This window comes from Schistocerca cancellata, chromosome 1, assembly GCF_023864275.1.
Source record: "Schistocerca cancellata isolate TAMUIC-IGC-003103 chromosome 1, iqSchCanc2.1, whole genome shotgun sequence".
NCBI lineage: Eukaryota > Metazoa > Arthropoda > Insecta > Orthoptera > Acrididae > Schistocerca > Schistocerca cancellata.
The window spans coordinates 632,860,217-632,879,498 of NC_064626.1; the positions used below are offsets into that span (position 1 = coordinate 632,860,217).

At 44.1% G+C, this 19,282-nt stretch overlaps 1 protein-coding gene across 1 annotated transcript in view; it reads right to left on the minus strand.

The window, feature by feature from the left end:
* Positions 1–19,282, minus strand: part of LOC126183283 (DE-cadherin) — a 624,501-nt gene that overhangs the window by 52,959 nt on the left and 552,260 nt on the right. The window contains exons 2-7 of the mRNA XM_049925115.1: positions 10,301–10,419; positions 5,648–5,752; positions 5,094–5,219; positions 4,848–4,997; positions 397–594; positions 111–316 (exon numbers count right to left, since the gene is read on the minus strand). Coding sequence (XP_049781072.1) covers positions 111–316; positions 397–594; positions 4,848–4,997; positions 5,094–5,219; positions 5,648–5,752; positions 10,301–10,419 — 904 coding nt within the window. The remainder of the gene's footprint in view (positions 1–110; positions 317–396; positions 595–4,847; positions 4,998–5,093; positions 5,220–5,647; positions 5,753–10,300; positions 10,420–19,282) is intronic.

The window sequence follows — 19,282 nt, forward strand, 5'->3', positions numbered from 1 at the left end:
TCTTCACAAAGCTAATTAACATATTTTCAAGGAAAACATGAATCATCTTTAATTAACACAAATGTTTTTGAATTACAAGACCAACAAATTTTAAAAAATAAATGACTTACTGGGCCTTGATGGTAATAATAGGAGCACTGAAATCCGAATAGTTCTCAGGTATTTGGTATACATTATCAAAAGGATCTGGCTCAATTGTAGGGCTCTTCTTGTTAGTCTCTACAACAACTATCTCCAAGTCAACAGTTGCCGATAGTGGTGGGACCCCATGATCAGTTGCCTTAGCTACCAATCTGAACGTGTAGCCTATGTCTTTCTGGAACATATTTATAACAAAATTCAGCATTTGTGTGCACAAATAAATTCAGTTGTGAAAGTTACGAGTAAGTATCTTACATCATTAATTGGACTGTCCAATAATATAACGCCAGAACTTCTATCAATGCGGAAGTATTTTCTGTCAGTTGGCTGTTTTGGAGCAGGTTCTAAATCATACGATACAATGCTGTTGTTTCCATCATCTATGTCCAGTGCTGACACCCTCATCACTTCCTGTCCAAGCTTCAGATCTTGAGGTGCAGATTCTTGGTAATGCTGCAAAAAAAATTAAGTAATTTTATTTATTAATTGCACAAAATTTTCAAAATTAAATGTAGGACTGATACCTTGGACCAGAACTATGATAACTATTCAACTGGTGAACTATTTCAAAAAAGTGAAAACAACGCAATTAGTGCCTTTCACACAAAATAAATTTAATATTTTGGCAAACCCATACTCTGCTACAGCAACAATGCAAGTAGTGACTCACCCTGGCTTCACACAGGTGACATGCCCTGGCTTTGCACAGGTAGCATCACTTACCTGTGGCTGGACGACTTGCCTGGCATAGCAGTAATTTTGCTTATGGGCCACTGTGTTGGGTTATGGTCAAAATTTAGAGAACATCGTTAGGTAACTGAATAACATCAGTTTCATGTAACTTTAAATACTTAAACAGCATACCCAGGAAAGCTCTCAGGATCTACAAATATTATCTGTTCCATGTTTAATATGGTACTCACACCCCTTGAACAGTAACTGTGCACCAAAAACACATCTGTACTCATTTGCTTAATATCCAATACAGACTGCATCACAGGTCATTTAGGAAGCCTGTGGTAGCCCTGTGGTAGCTTACGCCAGCCTCTCTGTAGCAGTAGCTCATGGCGACATCATAAGGTCACTAACAAAAAATTTTATTTACTGTTCGGATAAACCACAATGAGTACCAAGGATGTCTTTATTTTTAATTTGTAGGTTTGCAGTCTCTACATTTATCTCTGCACATCATAATGGATTGCTCTTTCAAACACTAACACCTGATTTTGGTCATACATTCAACTTTATTTTAGTATATGGTAGTATTACTTTGCATAAATACAGAGTGTGTCCAAGAAATAAGTTGAATAAGTCCATAAATAACAATTTATTGAAAACAAAAGTATGAATGTTTAGTACTTTTCAAAATAGCACCCTTGGACATCACTTCACTTCTTCCAGTGATTCTGCCAGCACTAATAGGCTTTCTGGAACATGTTCGGTCCTTCAGACATCTTGTCAGAGCAGCTTTCACATCATCTACCATTCCAAAATTATGGCCCTTGTAAGCTTCTCTTTATTTGAGGACACAAAAATAAGTCTACCATGCCAGTTTGCGACTGTATGGTGGCTGGGGCAGCAATGCCCCACTGCGCCTGGTCAGGAACTCGCTAACAATGAAGGCAGTGTGAGATGGCGTGTTGTGATGGAGTCCCCCGTTTCCAATGATATCCTTCCTGAAGCAAAGCACTCGGTTTTGGACCCTTTCAAGGACTTTCAGGTAAAACTGGCTGTCAACATTTTGGCCCTGTGGCACAAACCCAGAGCGGATATTGGAATCAAGAAAGAGGCCAAGCATCGCCTTCACCTAGGATTTTGCAATTCTTGCATTTTTTTGGCTTGCTTCTGGAGTGACACTCTCAGAGCCTGATTTCCCTGATGTAACAAAATTTAATGGCATGTCACTGTTCAGTGGATCATTGCCTTTCGTTCTCTTAATGCATCACTTGTACACAGGTACATCCTATGAGCAATCTGCACTGGTCAATGGCCAGCAGGAAATGACTGAGGAATGCTATGCCTTCCCAAGACTGTCCCCCACCAGCTTTTCTCACACCTGTCACAACACTGCAGTCAACCGGCAGCATGTAATATATGGCCGATTCTGCCTGTCACTCTGGGAACGTGTGGCAGAAAGACCATAACCAACATCTTTTTCCTATGTGCCTGAGGTGTTGCATCTCACATATTCGTCTTGCTTACATTAGAAGCTTATTAATCATGCCTCTTTTCTGACTCGGATGGTAATATGACAGTTTGTGCAGATATTGGTCCATGTGTGTTGGTATTCGATACACACTGTGTCCCAGGTTTTCACCATCCCTTGCGACCAGCTATCTAGTAATTGTAGTTGTCTGTCCTTTTCTACTTCCACGGTAAATTTTATGTTGGCATGGATGCTGTTGAAGTCACAAAGCTGTTCCTCAACAAGTATCCACATAGTGGAGATACCATCGATGTACCTGTACCATACCTTAGGTTTACAAGGTGCTAAGTCCAGTGCCTGTGCTTCAAAATATTCCATGAAGAAGTCTGCTACCACTGGACTAAGAAGACTACCCACACTGAAGCCTTCCAGTTGTTCATACAAGTTGCCATTCCATGTGAAATAACTTGGGGTGAGACATGCATGAAAAACCTTGGTGTTGTCTTGCAACCTAATTGAACTGATGTGCTACAAAGTGTCACTGAGTGGCACTTTGGTAAACAAAGAAACAACATCAAGCTGACCAGGATGACATTTGGGGCGAGTTTTAGTTTCTTCAGCTTCTCAGTGAAATATCCTGATTCCTTTATGTACATGTCTATCTTACCCACATGCGTATGGAGCAGCGAGGCAAGGTGTTTTGCCAGATTGCATGTCAGTGAGCAGGGAGCAGTAACAATCAGACTCAGTGGAACATAATTCTTACAGATTTTTGATAACACATACAGCGTTAGGTGGTAGAGCTTCTGTGTTGTGCCGGTTCTTCTATATGCCCGCCAAAGTGACACTTCAGAGAAAGGAATGTCAGGTATGGCCTTTTAGCCATACGTTCCCAGAGAGAGAGAGAGAGAGAGAGAGAGAGAGAGAGAGAGAATTGGCTGTATGCTGCGCACACATGGCATAAAGACTATTTGCAAACTGACAAAAAGAAGACCAAAGAGTGTCTCAGATCAACAAAGCAACAAAGGAGGAAAGAGACCCACTTGCAGTGTCAAGAATATACCACATACCATGCACATGCAGAAAAGTTTTATGTTGGCATGACTGGATGACACCAGGAGCACAGAACATAAGCAACATGGCAGGTTGGGGCAGATGGAGAAATCTGCCATGGTAGAGCATGCACTGTCTGATGCCAACCACATAGTAAAATTAGCTAACATGGGAGTTCTGGCTGTAGAGAAGATCTATCAAACGTGCTTGTTCAGAGAATCTATAGAAATACACAAACATGAGAATGGCTTCTCCAGGAATGCTGTGGCAAACAGTTGCAGGTAGCAAGAGGAGAACTGTACCAGAAATGACTGCAGAAAAGCCCTTTGACGTTGGCACACCAGATTCATATAATCTTCGGCTGCAGTCTACCACTGGCAATGGAGGGTGAAGTTTTGACAATGCCAGTCACTTGTGCTGACGAAACATCAGAAAAATCATGAGACAGATGTCGACCAAAGAACCTGAGACAGAATCCAACAGGCAGTTTGTCAAGAAGTGGCCACGACAGTCTTAACAGTTTTGAATCACCTGTCTGCCATTGCCTTAAAATTGTGTACTTTCCTAACATGCAAGTTATAATATGAAAATAACTAAACACAAAATGCCTTTAACCACCAATATGACATATCCTGTGATTTTATGACATCAAATCGTACCAATAATGACACCTTTTCGAGAAGTCATCAATGCGCTGGTGCTTTGGAACATATGTCATAACAAAGAAAAAAACTGAAAGCGATAAATGGACACTTTATGTGGCACGTTGCCAAAATAAACTTTTTTGTGTTTCACTTGAGAAAATAGTTCCTCAACGTGAAATAACAGAAAGTGATAGCTCCACGGGAACCTTAGCTAACGCGTCCAGCGTGAAGTCTGCTTAACATTGAATGAATCACAGTGAGTTCTCACCCGATCAGGATGTCTAATGAATTCTTTGGAATGCTATTTCTGTTGACATAAAACCCACAGAAGTTCAAAAGTGGATCAACCAAGGAATTAGCTGCTGCTATCCTAGAGGTTAACAACAGTAACAGAGGCATGTGTCAATGGTGCCATGAAGTAGAGAATTGTGAGACAGCATTAACTGCCAGGCTGCAAACTCAATCACTGTATGAACATGCACGACCACGGACCACGAGAGAGAGAGAGAGAGAGAGAGAGAGAGAGAGAGAGAGAGAGAGAGAGAGAGAGAGAGAGATTTGGATAAACTAAAAATAATAATGTGTAGCGCAACTGAAAGTACAAAATACATGCAACAATATAACACAGCATTCAAGTGAAATCAAAAACAACCATACACACAAAGACTACAGTGGCTACAATTTTAAAATAGCAAGCAGAAACTAACGAAAATGTAGATCGACACACCTTCCATCCTGATCGACGCAAGTCCTGTCAGAAAGTCATTAAAAAGTATTATGTTTAGTATATGGCAAAACCAAAACTGTTAATTCTTTTTAAAAATGATTAAAATTTTCATCTGTAATACTTTAATAAAACTTACCACTTTATCAAACATGGGCTTGTTGTCATTTATGTCTTCAATCGTTACTTTTATTGTGCAGACATCATCAAGCTGTGGTAGACCATTATCAGTAGCTCGAACAGTCAAGTAAACTTCTTTTTCACGGCGAGGCTCATCTCGATCAAATTGCTTCATGGTGCAAGAGTGGGACAACATGCATGTTAATAAAATAACTCTATTATATTACATCTGTATTACAAAAAACATAGACAATAAATTATTTACTTGGCTGGTTCTGATAATCCCTGTCGCTGAATCAATTGAGAACTTCTCCCTGTCATTTTTTGTAGTTACAATGGAATATGTGATGGTGCCTCCTGATTCAAGAGGGTCTCTGTCTTCAGCTTTCACCTGAAAATAATTACAACCCTCATTACACAATTATCTATAAAGATGCAATCAAACAAGAAAGTTATCAGCTAACCTTCTCACAACAACAACAACAACAACAACAACAACAACAAGCCTTTTGGTGACAAAGCATTTTCAAAGTATGAACACGGCCATACTTTTGTTTTATGCATACAAATTTGTAGGAGGATAGTTCGTTGGCAATTTTGTTAACTCCTGCATACAAGTGGCACAGATTCTATTAAAAATAATTAAGAACTTTATCTACTAAAGCTATATTAAGTTATATACCTTGGCAAAATATTTTTCCACTGGCAACTTCTGGGCAAATGCATTTCACTAAACAGATTGGAATATAGTATGACGAACAAAGGAACAAATAAAACCAATCAGTGATTGAGCTAATATTTAAGTTGTCTTATACAAACCTGCGCAACATATGTTCCTATATCCTGCTCCTCTTTGACAGATGGCTGATAGTTTGAACAGTTCGTAAACATTGGTTTATGATTGTCATGTACAATCAAAGGAACCTGAAAGAAACAATAATTATTAATATGAAACAGCAAGGTTAAATTATTAACAACACTGTTCTTACCATCACAGACATTTCAGAATGTAGGCCTATGTAATAAACTTTCATTTTTGCATATTATTAGTTGTAAACTACATTAATGGAAATCACTCACTGTTGGTGCCAGTGCATTCTGTAATAGAAATAACAACATTCAACAAATTATTAGAAATATCTAATACAGGTGCTCTGATAGTGCCTCAAATGGAACTGGTGGGGGACTGTGGTGCACCCTTCTTCAAGGTATATACAGAAATTAAAACGAAAACATTTGTTTAACAGAGAGAGTCAATGGGAAAAAAAATCTATAAAGATGCAATCAAATGACAAAGTTATCAACTAAGACACCTTCTCGGGCATTTTGATTGCTTTGGTTATATATTATGAACGCATTTCATATGTCAAGTTACACTGACATATGGATAGTATTTTTCCTGATCTAAGAGAAAATGAGATGCGGGGTTCGGAACAAGGAATCTTCACCTACAACTGAAAGGCAGTGCACGGGGAGTAACTTCTACACCCTTTGTGCAGTGCATGCAATACACCTATGTTTCATGCTGCTTGTGAAGCCTCTACTTCATTGCCATCTTCTCTTTCCAAAGATGGGTAACAGGGCAGCTGCGAAACTTAGGTCTGAACTGGTTAATACCTTAATTCACCACAAACGACAGATAGCACTACTAGTGATTGCAACAGTGATTCTGCATATAGAACTAGTTATAGGAATTTCCCTACGTCAAACGAGAGCTTTTCTAATTGAAGCTCTTTGACCCAGAATACAGAATTATTCTCTGAACACTATACGAGGCAACAAAGTCTATTGCAATTTTTGGTGTGTCTTTTACTGTGGTTGACTACATCACAAATATGCCGAAAATAGTTTTAATCATTAACAGGAAATACAGAGTGCATTCCATAAGTAATGCGACCAATTTTTTTCTGATGCAACGGTACACCACAGCGTGTTGTAACCGGCTGAGCTAAGTGGAGAGGGGTGTTAGCTTCAAAACGCTCTTTGTCTCATTCGGCTGCGAGCTGCCGGAGAGTCAGGACATGCGGTTCTGTAAACCACGATGAGTTTATGTAAAATGGCGCACTTGGATCATTCTGTAGAGCAATGGTACGCTATAAAATTTTGCGCTAAACTTGGAAAGTCCGCCACCGAAACGTTTCCATTACTTCAGCATGCCTTTGGGACTGATTGCTTGTCCAAGTCACAAGTTTTCCGATGGCACAAGTCGTTCATGGAGGGCCGAGAGGAGATGACCGACGAACCTCGCAGTGGACGGCCATCAACCGCACTAGTCGACGAAAATGTGACTATTGTGCGAGATTGTTTGAACTCAGATGGCTGAGCCTTCAATTGATAGAACAAACTCTAAACATGTCAAAAACAACCGTTTTCCGCATTGTGACCAAGGGGTACCGTACATTGGTTGCAGGCCACATACACCTCTTCATGGTTATCATGTTTCCCAAGGGCAGTGGCACTTTCAACAAGATAATAGACCATGTCACAAGGTCTGAAGTGTGATGGGCTGGTTTGAGGAAAAAAGTGGCGAGTTCAAATGGACACATCTGGGATGTGATTGAACGTGGCGTCAGAGCTCGTTGCCCCTCCTCCCCGGAATTCACGAGTATTAGGTGCCTTGGGTCTCCAGCGACCTACCAAGGCCTCATTGCTTCCATGCAATGACATGTCGCTGCTGTTATCTGTGCCGGCTATTAGGTAGGTGGTCATTATGTTCTGGCTGATCAGTGTACATTCCGTGAACGAAGGACGAATTACCGTCAGAGCTAGCCGATTGATGGTGATAAGGACTATAGTAACAGCGCAGAGCCATGACGGGCACTTGTCTTGCGCGCTGAATGATGTACCAATTGTAACTCTAAATAATCTGTAGAGTAAAAACTGACAAAGAATAATCGGTAGGTAGACTTGAAAGCCCCAGTCATTGAGGGTAAGCAAGATGTCAATGCGCCAAGCGTACGTAAGTCAGGAAAAAACAATAACGAGGTGGTAAGTGTTTAGAAAAGTGTGTCGAATTTCTTTTTTCAACCTGAATAAATGGACGATTGTGAATCATCGTTCCTGGGAACCATATAGAAAGGGTCTATGCGACCATTCCATTTCATATCCCTACAAAGTCTAACACACAGTTTTTATACGAGTTGGCCGATTCAAACAGTGACTCATTGATATTACGGACATAAGATACCACGTTTTTTCCGTTTTGTGAAGCGCAATATTTTACATTTCTGAATATTTAAATTGCCCACCTAGGTACCGCTTAGAAATCTGATCAACATCTGACTGAATATTTATGCAGCTTCTTTCTGATAGTACTTCGTTACAGATAATTGCATCACCTGCAAAACACCTGATTCTACTATTAATATTGTCTGCAAGGTCATTAATATACAACATGACCAGCAAGCATTCCAACACACTTCCCTGGGGCACACCCGAAGTTACTTCTAAATCTGACGATGACTCTCCATCCAAGATAACATGCTGTGTCCTCCCAATCAAAAAGTCCACAATCCAGTCACAAATTTGACTTCATACTCCGTAAGATCATTACTTTTTACAATAAGCGTAAGTGTGGTACTGAATCAAAACCATTTCGGAAACCATGAAATACAGCATGTACCTGTCTGCCTCGATCCAAAGCTTTCAGTATGTCATGTGAGAAAAGTGCGAGTTGGGTTTCACGTTATCCATGTTCTCGAAATCCATGCTGATTGACATTGAGGAGGTCATTCTGTTCAAGATACCTCATTATGTTTGAACTCAGAATATGTTGTAAGATTTTCCAACAAATCGATGTCAAGGATATTTGACGGTAGTTCTGTACATCACTTGTACTAACCCTTCTTGTAGACGGGTGTGACCTGTGCCTTTTTCCAAGAACTGGCCAAGATTTTTGATTCGAGGGATCTATGATGGATTATAGTTAGAAGAGGGCTAACTCAGCCGCATTATTCATCATGGAATCTGACGAGGACTCCCATCGGTCCGCTGAGCTTTGTTCAATTCTTAACGATTTCAGCTGTTTCCCAACGCCACTGACTGGCCGTGAACGACGACAGCGACAAAGGTCACTGAAGAACTGAATATCGCACTCGCGAAACCTGTCCAACCACAAAAACACGAAGGGAGCTCCAGAAACAGGGAATTGCAGGGTGAGCTGGAATTCCAGAAACACTTATCAGTGATACAAATCCCTGTAACAGGGAAACGCGGTGCTGAAGCCATACAAAATGGATTCTGGAGGAATGAAAGACAGTCGTTTGGTCGTATATGTCTTATTTCACAATTTTTCCGAATTCCGGCCGAGTTACGCCCCATGAAACACAGCTGGGTTCGGTGACGCTTTGGGCAGCCATACTGTGGTACTCCATGGGCCCACGTTACTCTACGAGATCGCATTACTGTGAAGGATTATGTGACTATTTTGGTTGATCAGGTCCATCCCATGATACTCTGGCCCCAATGCTGATACTGGGTTCCAAGACGACAGGGTCCCTATTTAATGACGAATTGTCGCAGCTCCCGTGGTCACCACAGTGACCGGGTCTCAATATTATGAGGCCTTTACAGTCTACTTTAGAGAGGAGGGTGCATGATAGCTATCCGTCTTCATCACCATTATCTGAACTTGCCACGATTCTGCAGAAAGAATGGTATAAATTCCCTTGAAAGCGTAAAGGACCTGTATTTATTCATTCTAAGACAATTACAAAAGAACCTTTGAATGCCAACAGATTGCTTATGAGGTATTATGTACGGTCGTCTTCTTCTTCTTCTTCTTCTTCTTCTTCTTCTTCTTCTTCCTCCTCCTTCGTTTGTGCCTTTATCCCGCAGTTTTCGCAGGGTCCGCATTGTTACAACGGATTTGGCACGGTTAATTTATAGGGGTGGCCGGATGCCCTTCCTGCCGCCATCCTATACCCCCTGGGACGGAATCAGTGTACCCCAGCTGTCTGCATGTAGTGTAAACCAAGAAATAGTGTGAACGTGTTACAAATGTTTGTGAGTCGTGTAACTGAGGCGGGACGTGGGGATCAGCCCGGTATTCACCTAGTGGGATGTGGAAAACCGCCTAAAAACCACATCCAGGCTGGCCGGCACACTGGTCCACGTCGTTAATCCGCCGGGCGGATTCGTTCCGGGGCCGACGAGCCGACCCGAGTCCAGGAACCAACGCATTAGCGCTCTTTTATTTTTGGCTAACCAGGCGGGTGTATTATGTACGGTAATGTGGTTTTTTATGTTTCCGTATTTTTATCGACCTCCCGTAACGAAGCCGTTGATGAGTCGAACTATTAGAAAGCAAACAGAATGTATTACTTTAGGGGCATTTAATAATTAGCTAGTATAGGCTAACTCCTTTTAAAGCCACTATTGCTACTACGATGTACACTACAATGATAATTTCAAAGCTAGTTCCACCGTGCCGATGGTGGCGACTGAGGATACTGCATGAACGACGGTACTCACAGCGTCTGAGGGATCTGCGCGCGGCACGGCGTGGTGCGTAGCAGATTTCTCCGCCAGATGCCTCGAGTGTCGCAGCTTGGCGCCGCTCTGCCGCGCGCGCCGTTGCTCCACTCCTGGAACTGAAGAGACAGACAACGACGTGAAACTGACTGCTCAATACACAAATAAGTTCAAAACAAACTCTTCACACTGTACTCGATTCTTTGTTGTTCATGAATTACGAAACAACTATACTAACGACAATTTTGTTTCTTACAAGCACCCTTTTATTAAATATAGTTATTATTCATCCAAGCTAATTTTACAGCGCAATATTCTCTTACTGTAGATGAGCAGAGATAGCTGTCTAAAGCACTGTACGGATGTTTCCCAACTACGGAGCCCGTAGTTCCCATGTATGACATCTGGAGTGTTCAATTATTGCCAGAGGAAGAATGTGTGTGTGTGTGTGTGTGTGTGTGTGTGTGTGTGTGTGTGTGTGTGTGTAAGGGAGGGGTCTAAGGTGCGCGTTTCCCTTATTCGTATCTATCAGGATCAAGTTTCTCTCTAAAACCAGCTGTGTTGCCATAACCACAGCGATCGGACTATGCCAATGTAAGACAGACAGACAGACAGACACACAGACAGAGAGGGAGGGAGGGAGAGAGCGGGGAGGGGGAGAGGGGGGAGAGAGGGACGGGTAGGGGAGAGAGGGAGGATGAGGGGGGAGAGAGGGGGGAGGAGAGGGGAGAGAGAGAGAAAGAGAGGGGGAGGAGGGGGGAGAGAGAGGGGAGGAGGAGGGGGAGGGAGAAGGAGGGGGAGGGAGAAGGAGAGGGAGGGAGGGGGGAGGATGGGGTGGGGGAGGAGGGGGGAGGGGGGAGGAGGGGAGGGGAGGGGGAGGAGGGGCAGAGGGGGAGGGAGGAGGAGGAGGGGGAGAGGGGGAGGGAGGGGGAGGGAGGAGGAAGGGGAGAGGGGGAGGGAGGAGGAGGGGAGGGGAGAGGGGGAGGGGAGAGGGGGAGGGAGGAGGAAGGGGAGGGGGAGAGGGGAGGGAGGAGGAAGGGGAGGGGAGAGGGGGAGGGAGGAGGAAGGGGAGGGGGAGAGGGGGAGGAGAGGGGGTGGAGGAGGGGGAGAGGGGCGAGGGTGTGGAAGGGACAGGTCTAAGGTGCCTACTTCCCTTACTCGTATCCATCACGGTCCAGTTTCCCTCTTAAACCAGCTGTGTTGACATAGTCATAGCGATCGGACTTTACGTGTGTGTTGCACAGCATTTACTCCCAAGGAACACGCACCTGAAGACTAAAACTTGAGCAGTGTGCCTGCCGGTACATGCTCTATCAAAATCAGCAAACTTGCCATTAAAAATCTTCGCACTCAGTTCTAACAGATACGAAAAGGATTCGAAAAGAGAGATTGACTTCATAAAACTGAAAGGTTTATTGTGTCCAGTACAAGCGACGGGGTGCGTTGCTTACGTTTCTAAACACACGCACTGACGTCCACTCTTTATTTCAGCTTTTTTAAAATCTTTCTGAGGTAGCCACTGCTTCCACCGATCTTTCCTTACGACTTGCTTCTAATATTGAAGAGTTCTCAATCCAATTCATGAACACTACAACATATACCGAATTTATCGAGTTTCTCGCGGCACGCGGGCACGTACCGTCCAATCAAGCCTTACATCCAGCCACGATCCCCACTACTTGCCTTCCGCGCCACCCGCGGTTGGGGGGCAAACCGAGCTTCTGGATCACTGGGGGTTCCCCTGGCAGCTATGCTGCTGCGCGATGCGCTACGTGTAAGGTACCAGACATCAATACTCAGAAAGTAACTTACGTAAGCTTGTATGGGGTGAGCGGTATCTTACAGTAAGAGGAGCGACGCGTAGTTCAGGCGCTCCTTAATACGATGGCTTTTTATTGGTAATGTAAGGCAGTAGTCGCAAATAGAGACGAGGGGAGGGGGAAATTGTGCATGTAAATGACATTTGATGTGATGTTATGAAGATGCGGTTTACATGTTAATTTATAAATGAAGTGACGGCGCTATCGTTGATCGAACGTTGCCGAATGACAGACGATGGCGTTTAGCGCGACCAAGCTTAAGTCGCATTCTAGGCGCTTTTCGAGTCAGCAGCTCTTCCCGTTCGATATTTGTTATAATTCGACAATATGTTTATGTTTCCACACATGTTAAAGATATTCGTCTATTCTTTAAGTCAGGAAACACATTTTGCTAACATACTGAATTTCTGTGAATTTTGTGAGAGGATGCATCCTACAATGTAACAGACTGCCACATATTTTTGAGTCTCATACCTGTCTTCCGCCCGCATCTCGTGGTCGTGCGGTAGCATTCTCGCTTCCCACTCCCGGGTTCCCGGGTTCGATTCCCGGCGGGGTCAGGGATTTTCTCTGCCTCGTGATGGCTGGGTGTTGTGTGCTGTTCTTAGGTTAGTTAGGTTTAAGTAGTTCTAAGTTCTAGGGGACTTATGACCACAGCAGTTGAGTCCCATAGTGCTCAGAGCAATTTGAATTTGAACCTGTCTTCCGTACCGACATCAAGAGGGAAACAAGCTAGTTTCATTCTGCTATAGGCGACTCAACGAGCTACATAAAAGCAGCGTCGACAACAATTGATGTCCCATGGGCCTATTATTTCAAACAGCAAACTCTTTCGCTTGCTTACGGGAAATGTGGATAGTGTAATGTGACTGGACCGTGTGTACACCTCGATGTAGCCTTACATGGGCGTAATGTGTGTTTAGTTGCCAAAGGTGGTCTCTCGCCACACTTTGCCCGAGCTCCCATACCAAAACACTTAAGCAACATCAACAACCTGAGGTAGACAGTTCGCACATGTTGCTACCACTCTGGTTTCTGCAGCACTTACAGCGAAGTGCGAAACTAAACGGACGTCTTTTACAAACGTGCTTAGTCAAATAAACGAAGTATACGGGAACGCACCCGGGAAATTAGTGCTGGTGTTTCTGGTCTTGGGGAGAACGCAGCACCGCTAATCTCTTTATCAACAGAAAAGAATTATCACTGCAAGCAGAGCAATGCGGTGAAGGGAACCGATATCAAATGGCCGGCCCAGCCATATGTCTCACGACTGTTTAATTAAGCTTATCCTGTACAAAGGGACGCAAAGGGGAGGGAACCAACAGCATAGCTGTGAATCGCTCACCACAAAGAAACGCATTTAATGCATAACGGCTGCCGCTAGTGGCTCCTCTTCTTTCCTGTGTAATTAATTTGACTCTGGAGCGAACGGCGATTTACTGTTGTAATAAAAAAAGCATGCGCCATTAAAAAAATACTTCTCTCGACAGGGGGAATGAATTTATCTGCGACAGTAGGAAATGTGGTCGCAGAGTCGCAGCAACGGGGGCCTCGAAGAAAGAACGTTGCTGGCGCGTCCCCCTTATGGAAAGAAGTCATCGTCGACTATGATTGTTAAAAACTATTCGATCATTAACTCCACTATTGCACTTTTGGCTTTCCGGTCATTCTAAAGCCGATACAGAGAAATTTTTTTGTCCTCTCGTGCCAAAATACTCTGTAAATATTTGAAAAGTTCGAACGATCTCCGAAATTTGGTTGGTGTACTTCGGATTCACCGTTTATAATTAAAGTCCGTTCTTTGCAGCTTTGCATTTAGAAAATCTTGTTTAATTACAGTCCAAGACCGCGGCTAAAGGTTAGCGGCGCTGCCTCTAGATCGGGGGGTCCTGGGATCGGCTCTCCGTCGGGCCGGAGACTTTCTTCGCTCAGGAAATCTGGGTGGTGTTGTCTTCATCTCATCTACATCCCAAAGGCCCGCAAGTCACCCATGTGGTGTCAAGGAGACTTCTGTCAGGCGGCTCAACAGCCCCAGACTAGAGTCTACCGGCCAATAGTGACATGCGATCATTTCATTACACTCTAAGGCAGAAAAAAAAGTAACAGCAAGAAATGCTTTCTCGTTGGAAACAATGTTCGCGATATCTTGGGATTTTTGGCTAATGCGGGAACAGGGAAGCCAGTAACGGAAAGCATAAACTACAAACGTCCACTTAAATGCGGACAATACTGACAGATCTCCCACGTTTTCTCCGCGTGATTGTTAATGATATACTTCTCGGTGTTCACCGGAGTAGTTGTTTCTATTTTAAGCGCAACATTTTGACGACCGACCCATTCGACTCCTTCAGGTGTTCCGTCGGTCATTGCAGACGACGGTTCTTCGAAATCGGCGGAAGGAATCACCGTACTCAAAAGAATGGGTATAATGGTCTAGTGGCTCCTCATAAGCCACACATTTCTGCATTCAATGCCAAGCTACGCTTGAAGTGGTGTAAAAATCGACGCCACTGGGCATTAGCTGGCTGGAAACGAGACATTTTTAGTGATGAACCACGCTATAATCCAATGGATTCGGCGAATGCCTGGAGAGCCGATCTGTGTGGCCGAGCGGTTCTAGGCGCTTCAGTCTGGAACCGCGCTGCTGCTGCAGTCGCAGGTTCGAATCCTGCCTCGGGCATGGATGTGTGTGATGTCCTTAGGTTAGTGTTTTCCGTGGGTACGTTTGTGTTCCCCTTTTGCGCTTAAGAAATTGGTAAATACGGTTGGATATGATTACATCAAACACAGTCTACTGCCTATAGAAGAAAAGTTAGAAGATGGAAGACTTTTTTTTTACCAGCATGACAATGCCCTCTGAGAAAACAGCGTCTGTGAGGTAATGTGTGTACAATAATGTCCCTGAAGTGGACTGGCCTGCCCAGAGTCCCGACCTGATCCAACGGAACACCTTTGGGGTAAGTCAGAACGTCGACTTCGCTTCAGAAGCCATTCCTCTATCGGAATTCAGACAAATAATTAATTGCTGTCAACGCTTTCGTATAAATCAGCTGCACAACGATTGGGATTCACGCACGATATCCAGTTTATGGCGCTATACGATAAGCTCGTTGATTCGGTAAAAGCGTACGGGGCCTGAAGATGGCAAAATGAATTGCCGAAACTGGTTGCTTTCGAAATAAAATATCTCAAAGTGTACGGCTGTTGGTAAAGTTTATTGAATTGAAAACTCATTGAAAGTGTGCCCAGTAGAGTTGAAGGTGTCATGGAGAACCCCCATAACACTGAGTTGACAGAAGTCATGGAATAGCGATACGCACGTACACAGATGGCGGTAGAATTGCGTACGCGTATAAAATGGCAGTGCATTAGCAGTGATGTCATTTGTACTCAGGTGATTGTGAGAAGGTTTCCGACGTGCTTATGGCCTTTCGAGGGGATTAAGAGACTTTGAACGCAGAATGGTAGTTGGAGCGAGACGCATACGACATTTTATTTGGGAAATCGTTAGGGAATTCAATACTCCGAGATCCACAGTGTCAATCAAGAGACAGACGAGAATACCAGATCAGGCATTACCTGTCACCACGGACAACGCAGTGGACGACAGCCTTCACCTAACGGCCGACAGCAGTGGCTTTTGCGTAGAGTTGTCGGTGCTCACAGACAATCACTACTGCGTGAATTAACCGCAGAAATCAATCTCGGACGTACGACGAACGTATCCATTAGGACAATGGTGACTACATCGGTTGGACCACGGACGACTGGAAAACCGTGGCTTGATCAGATGAGCCCCGATTTGAGTTGGTAAGAGCTGGTGGTAGAATTCGTGTGTGGCTCAGACGCCACGCAGCCACGGACCCAAGATGTTTACAAGATACTGTGCAAACTGGTGGTGGCTCCGTAATTGTGTGATCAGTGTTGACATGGAATGGACTGGGTCCTCTGGTCCAACTGACCCGACCGTTGCCCCGAAATAGTGATGTTCGACTACCTGGAGACCATCTGCAGTCACTTATGAACTTCCATGTTCCCAAACAACGGGCCACATTTGTTCGCTACTGGTTTGAAGAACATTCTTGAGATTTCGAGCGAATTATTTGGCCACGGAGATAGCCCGACACGAATCCCAACTAACATTTATGATACATGAACGAGAAGTCAGTTTGTGCACGACATCCCGCACCGGTGAAACTGCTGTACGGCTATAGACGCAGCATGACTCGGTATTTCTGCAGAGCACATCCAACGACTTGTGGAGCCCATGTAACGTCGACTCGCTGCACTACTCTGGGCAAAAGGAGGTCAGACACGATGTATGGAAATATCTCATGAATTCTGTCACAGTTGATACGAACTAACGAAAACCGGTACACTTTTTTATTACTGTGCATCGAATGGAAACAACAACTCGGTTGAAAACCAGAAGACCAGCATTATCCAATTTCGCCACAAAAACCAGAGAGATGGCGAAACAGCGTGGAAAGAAGGAAAGACTGAAGCATCAGTACTGGTCGTGTACAATGTGCGTTTCAGCTTGGTACTCGCTTGTTAAAGAGTCAGGCTGGTGGACGATAAATCTGCGAAGTCTGGACGAGGTGATCTCCCGGTCTGTTAACAGCAGTGCTTAATTATGGGAGCAGTCTTGGAAACGGTGCCAGAGAAGTTTGGACACACCAGAAACAGCCCCGGCTTAATCTCCGGCCCGGAAAGCTCGGCTGCGGCGAAAGACGTATGGCTGGCCGGGAGTCGCTCCTCGCGGCCGCGTTAAGTTTTAATGCCGACGGAGGCGGGCTCTCCACCAGCAGCAGGCCGACGGCGCGCACGCGTTATCCGAACGATGGACGCTACTGGAGATAAACCTCTGGCGGCGAGTTTTTGCGAGGTTTACGGCTCCCGTAAGTCGCGCACCCGCCGCTAAATGCTGCCGAAGCATAAAAAAATAAAAAAATTAACCGCCGTGCGCGTTGCGCCCCGTTATGAGGTACGGCTTTCCCTCAGCGTATCTCGGTGTCGGTCGAGAAGCGAGTGCGCTCTCGCGAGCTTGCACCTCTCCCCCCCCCCCACCCCAACCTCCCCCCTCGCAATGCCTGCGTGCACACAACATCCTAATACTGACGATTTATTTTACAGCCGAGCCGCGATGGCCAATCCTGACAGCGCTGCCAGTTCGTTACTGTATTCTGTGGGACCGCGAGAGGTATGTAGGTTGGTTCAAATGGCTCTGAACACTATGGGACTTAACTTCTGAGGTCATCAGTCCCCTAGAACTTAGAACTACTTAAACCTAACTAACCTAAGAACATCACACACATCCATACCCGAGGCAGGATTCGAACCTGCGACCGTAGCAGTCCCGCGGTTCCGGACTGCAGCGCCTATAACCGCAAGACCACCGCGGCCGGCAGGTATGTAGGTATACGATAAATAGAGGCCTCTGAGATAAAAGACGGTGGTAGAAAGAGGGCAAGGAAAGAACACAGGAGGGAAACGTTTGCGTAGAGGGGTCCTCGTTGTGCGAGTAGATTGCCTCGGAAGCGAGCAACTAACCCCTCGAAAGAATTATCCGCATCACTCAGGAGTGAAAATCCCACGAGGTACAGGACAGGACGGGACGAGACGGAGAAAGGTAGGGCCACGGAAGTAGTACTAGAACGGAGCAAAGATCATGGCGTTAGTCAACGGTTGGATTCCAGTTTGCTGATCGCTCGAGAGGGCCCGTTCACACCGGGTAACAAGCAGTATCGGCGATATTTAATGCAACTATTGAAGCAAGAAGGTTGAGGGAACCAGGTCGTGTTCAAATCAAACCAAATTTGAACTGTGCACGATTTCGTCGAAGTATATTACTTATATGCCAGTAGCATTGTTACCACAATATGTATGTGACTTGAAATTTAAAAAAGTAATATCTAAACATTTGTCAAACCTTTAATTTGACTGCCGTGATTCTAGTACGTTTTAATGGAACTGATTTAATTAATCTCTGTACCGAGTTTCATTGACGTAAGATATATGTATTTCACAGAAAATTGTACCGAAATCCAAAAACTTCATACTTTCGGGAAAATGCACTTGAAGTTTTACTTCAATCTTTTGAACCTAAATCCAAGTTTAAAATTCGCCAGGTCCATAGCTGTCATCGTTGCGGGTTTCTGTACGCTGCATATGTTTGGAAGCCTTCTCATGAATTCTGGTATCTCTCGTCATCGGTAGGATTGTTTTCTCAGCCTCCCGCAAACTCAGCTTGTCAACTGACAGAAGCGCATTCTCAATTTCCGCCACAGATTCTGTGTCCGTAACACTGAAAACTTTCTGCCTGCTGGCTGGCCCGTCATTGAATCACAACACTGCATCCATGACACCAGTTTATTTGGTTTTTGGGGTCCACAAATAATGTTTCAGGCACTCATTCCCACACACAGTTATTTGATGAGATTTTGACCAACTTTCGTTAGCTAACACACTATAGATAGTTTTCATTGACTTCAGTAGGGGATTGTTATGTCTATATTGATCAATAATTAAACGTAGATAAGTTTTATTGACATTAGTAGGAGATGGTTATGTCTACATTAGTCACCGATTACACTAGCTCCCTGATAACTTACACCACGAATACCGGACATTTGGACACAGTGAGTGACAGGGGTCCTCTGTTACCTTAAAACTTATTCCTACTATTAAATTCCCTTATTTTGCCCATATTTACGATCTGCACGAATAAAATATAACTATAAACACAAGAAGATTATTTCCTAAAATCAAATACTATTTCCAATCACTAAAACGAGTAAAACGAAAACGGAACCATGAACTGATGTTCACTTGTTACTTACAGTCGCTGACCAACTTGCAAAGCAGTGATCGAATAATAAATAGATTAAAGACAAAGTCTGCTGCAGCCGGGATAAACACTGCACAGTTGACAGCAGACAGAAGGGAGCGTGTCGCTGTTTAGCAAATGCTCGTTCTTTCTTAAGATGGGCCAAACATACAAAAACCATATATATTCTGGTTCAGGAAGGACTGCGGTGTAACTCAACACAATTTTTTTTTTAATTGTATTTCGACGGATTTCCACTTTCTTGTTCCCTTAGAGCAACGACATAATAACTTCAGTGTTGGACCTATTACATTTCTGAAGAAGGTAAATTTC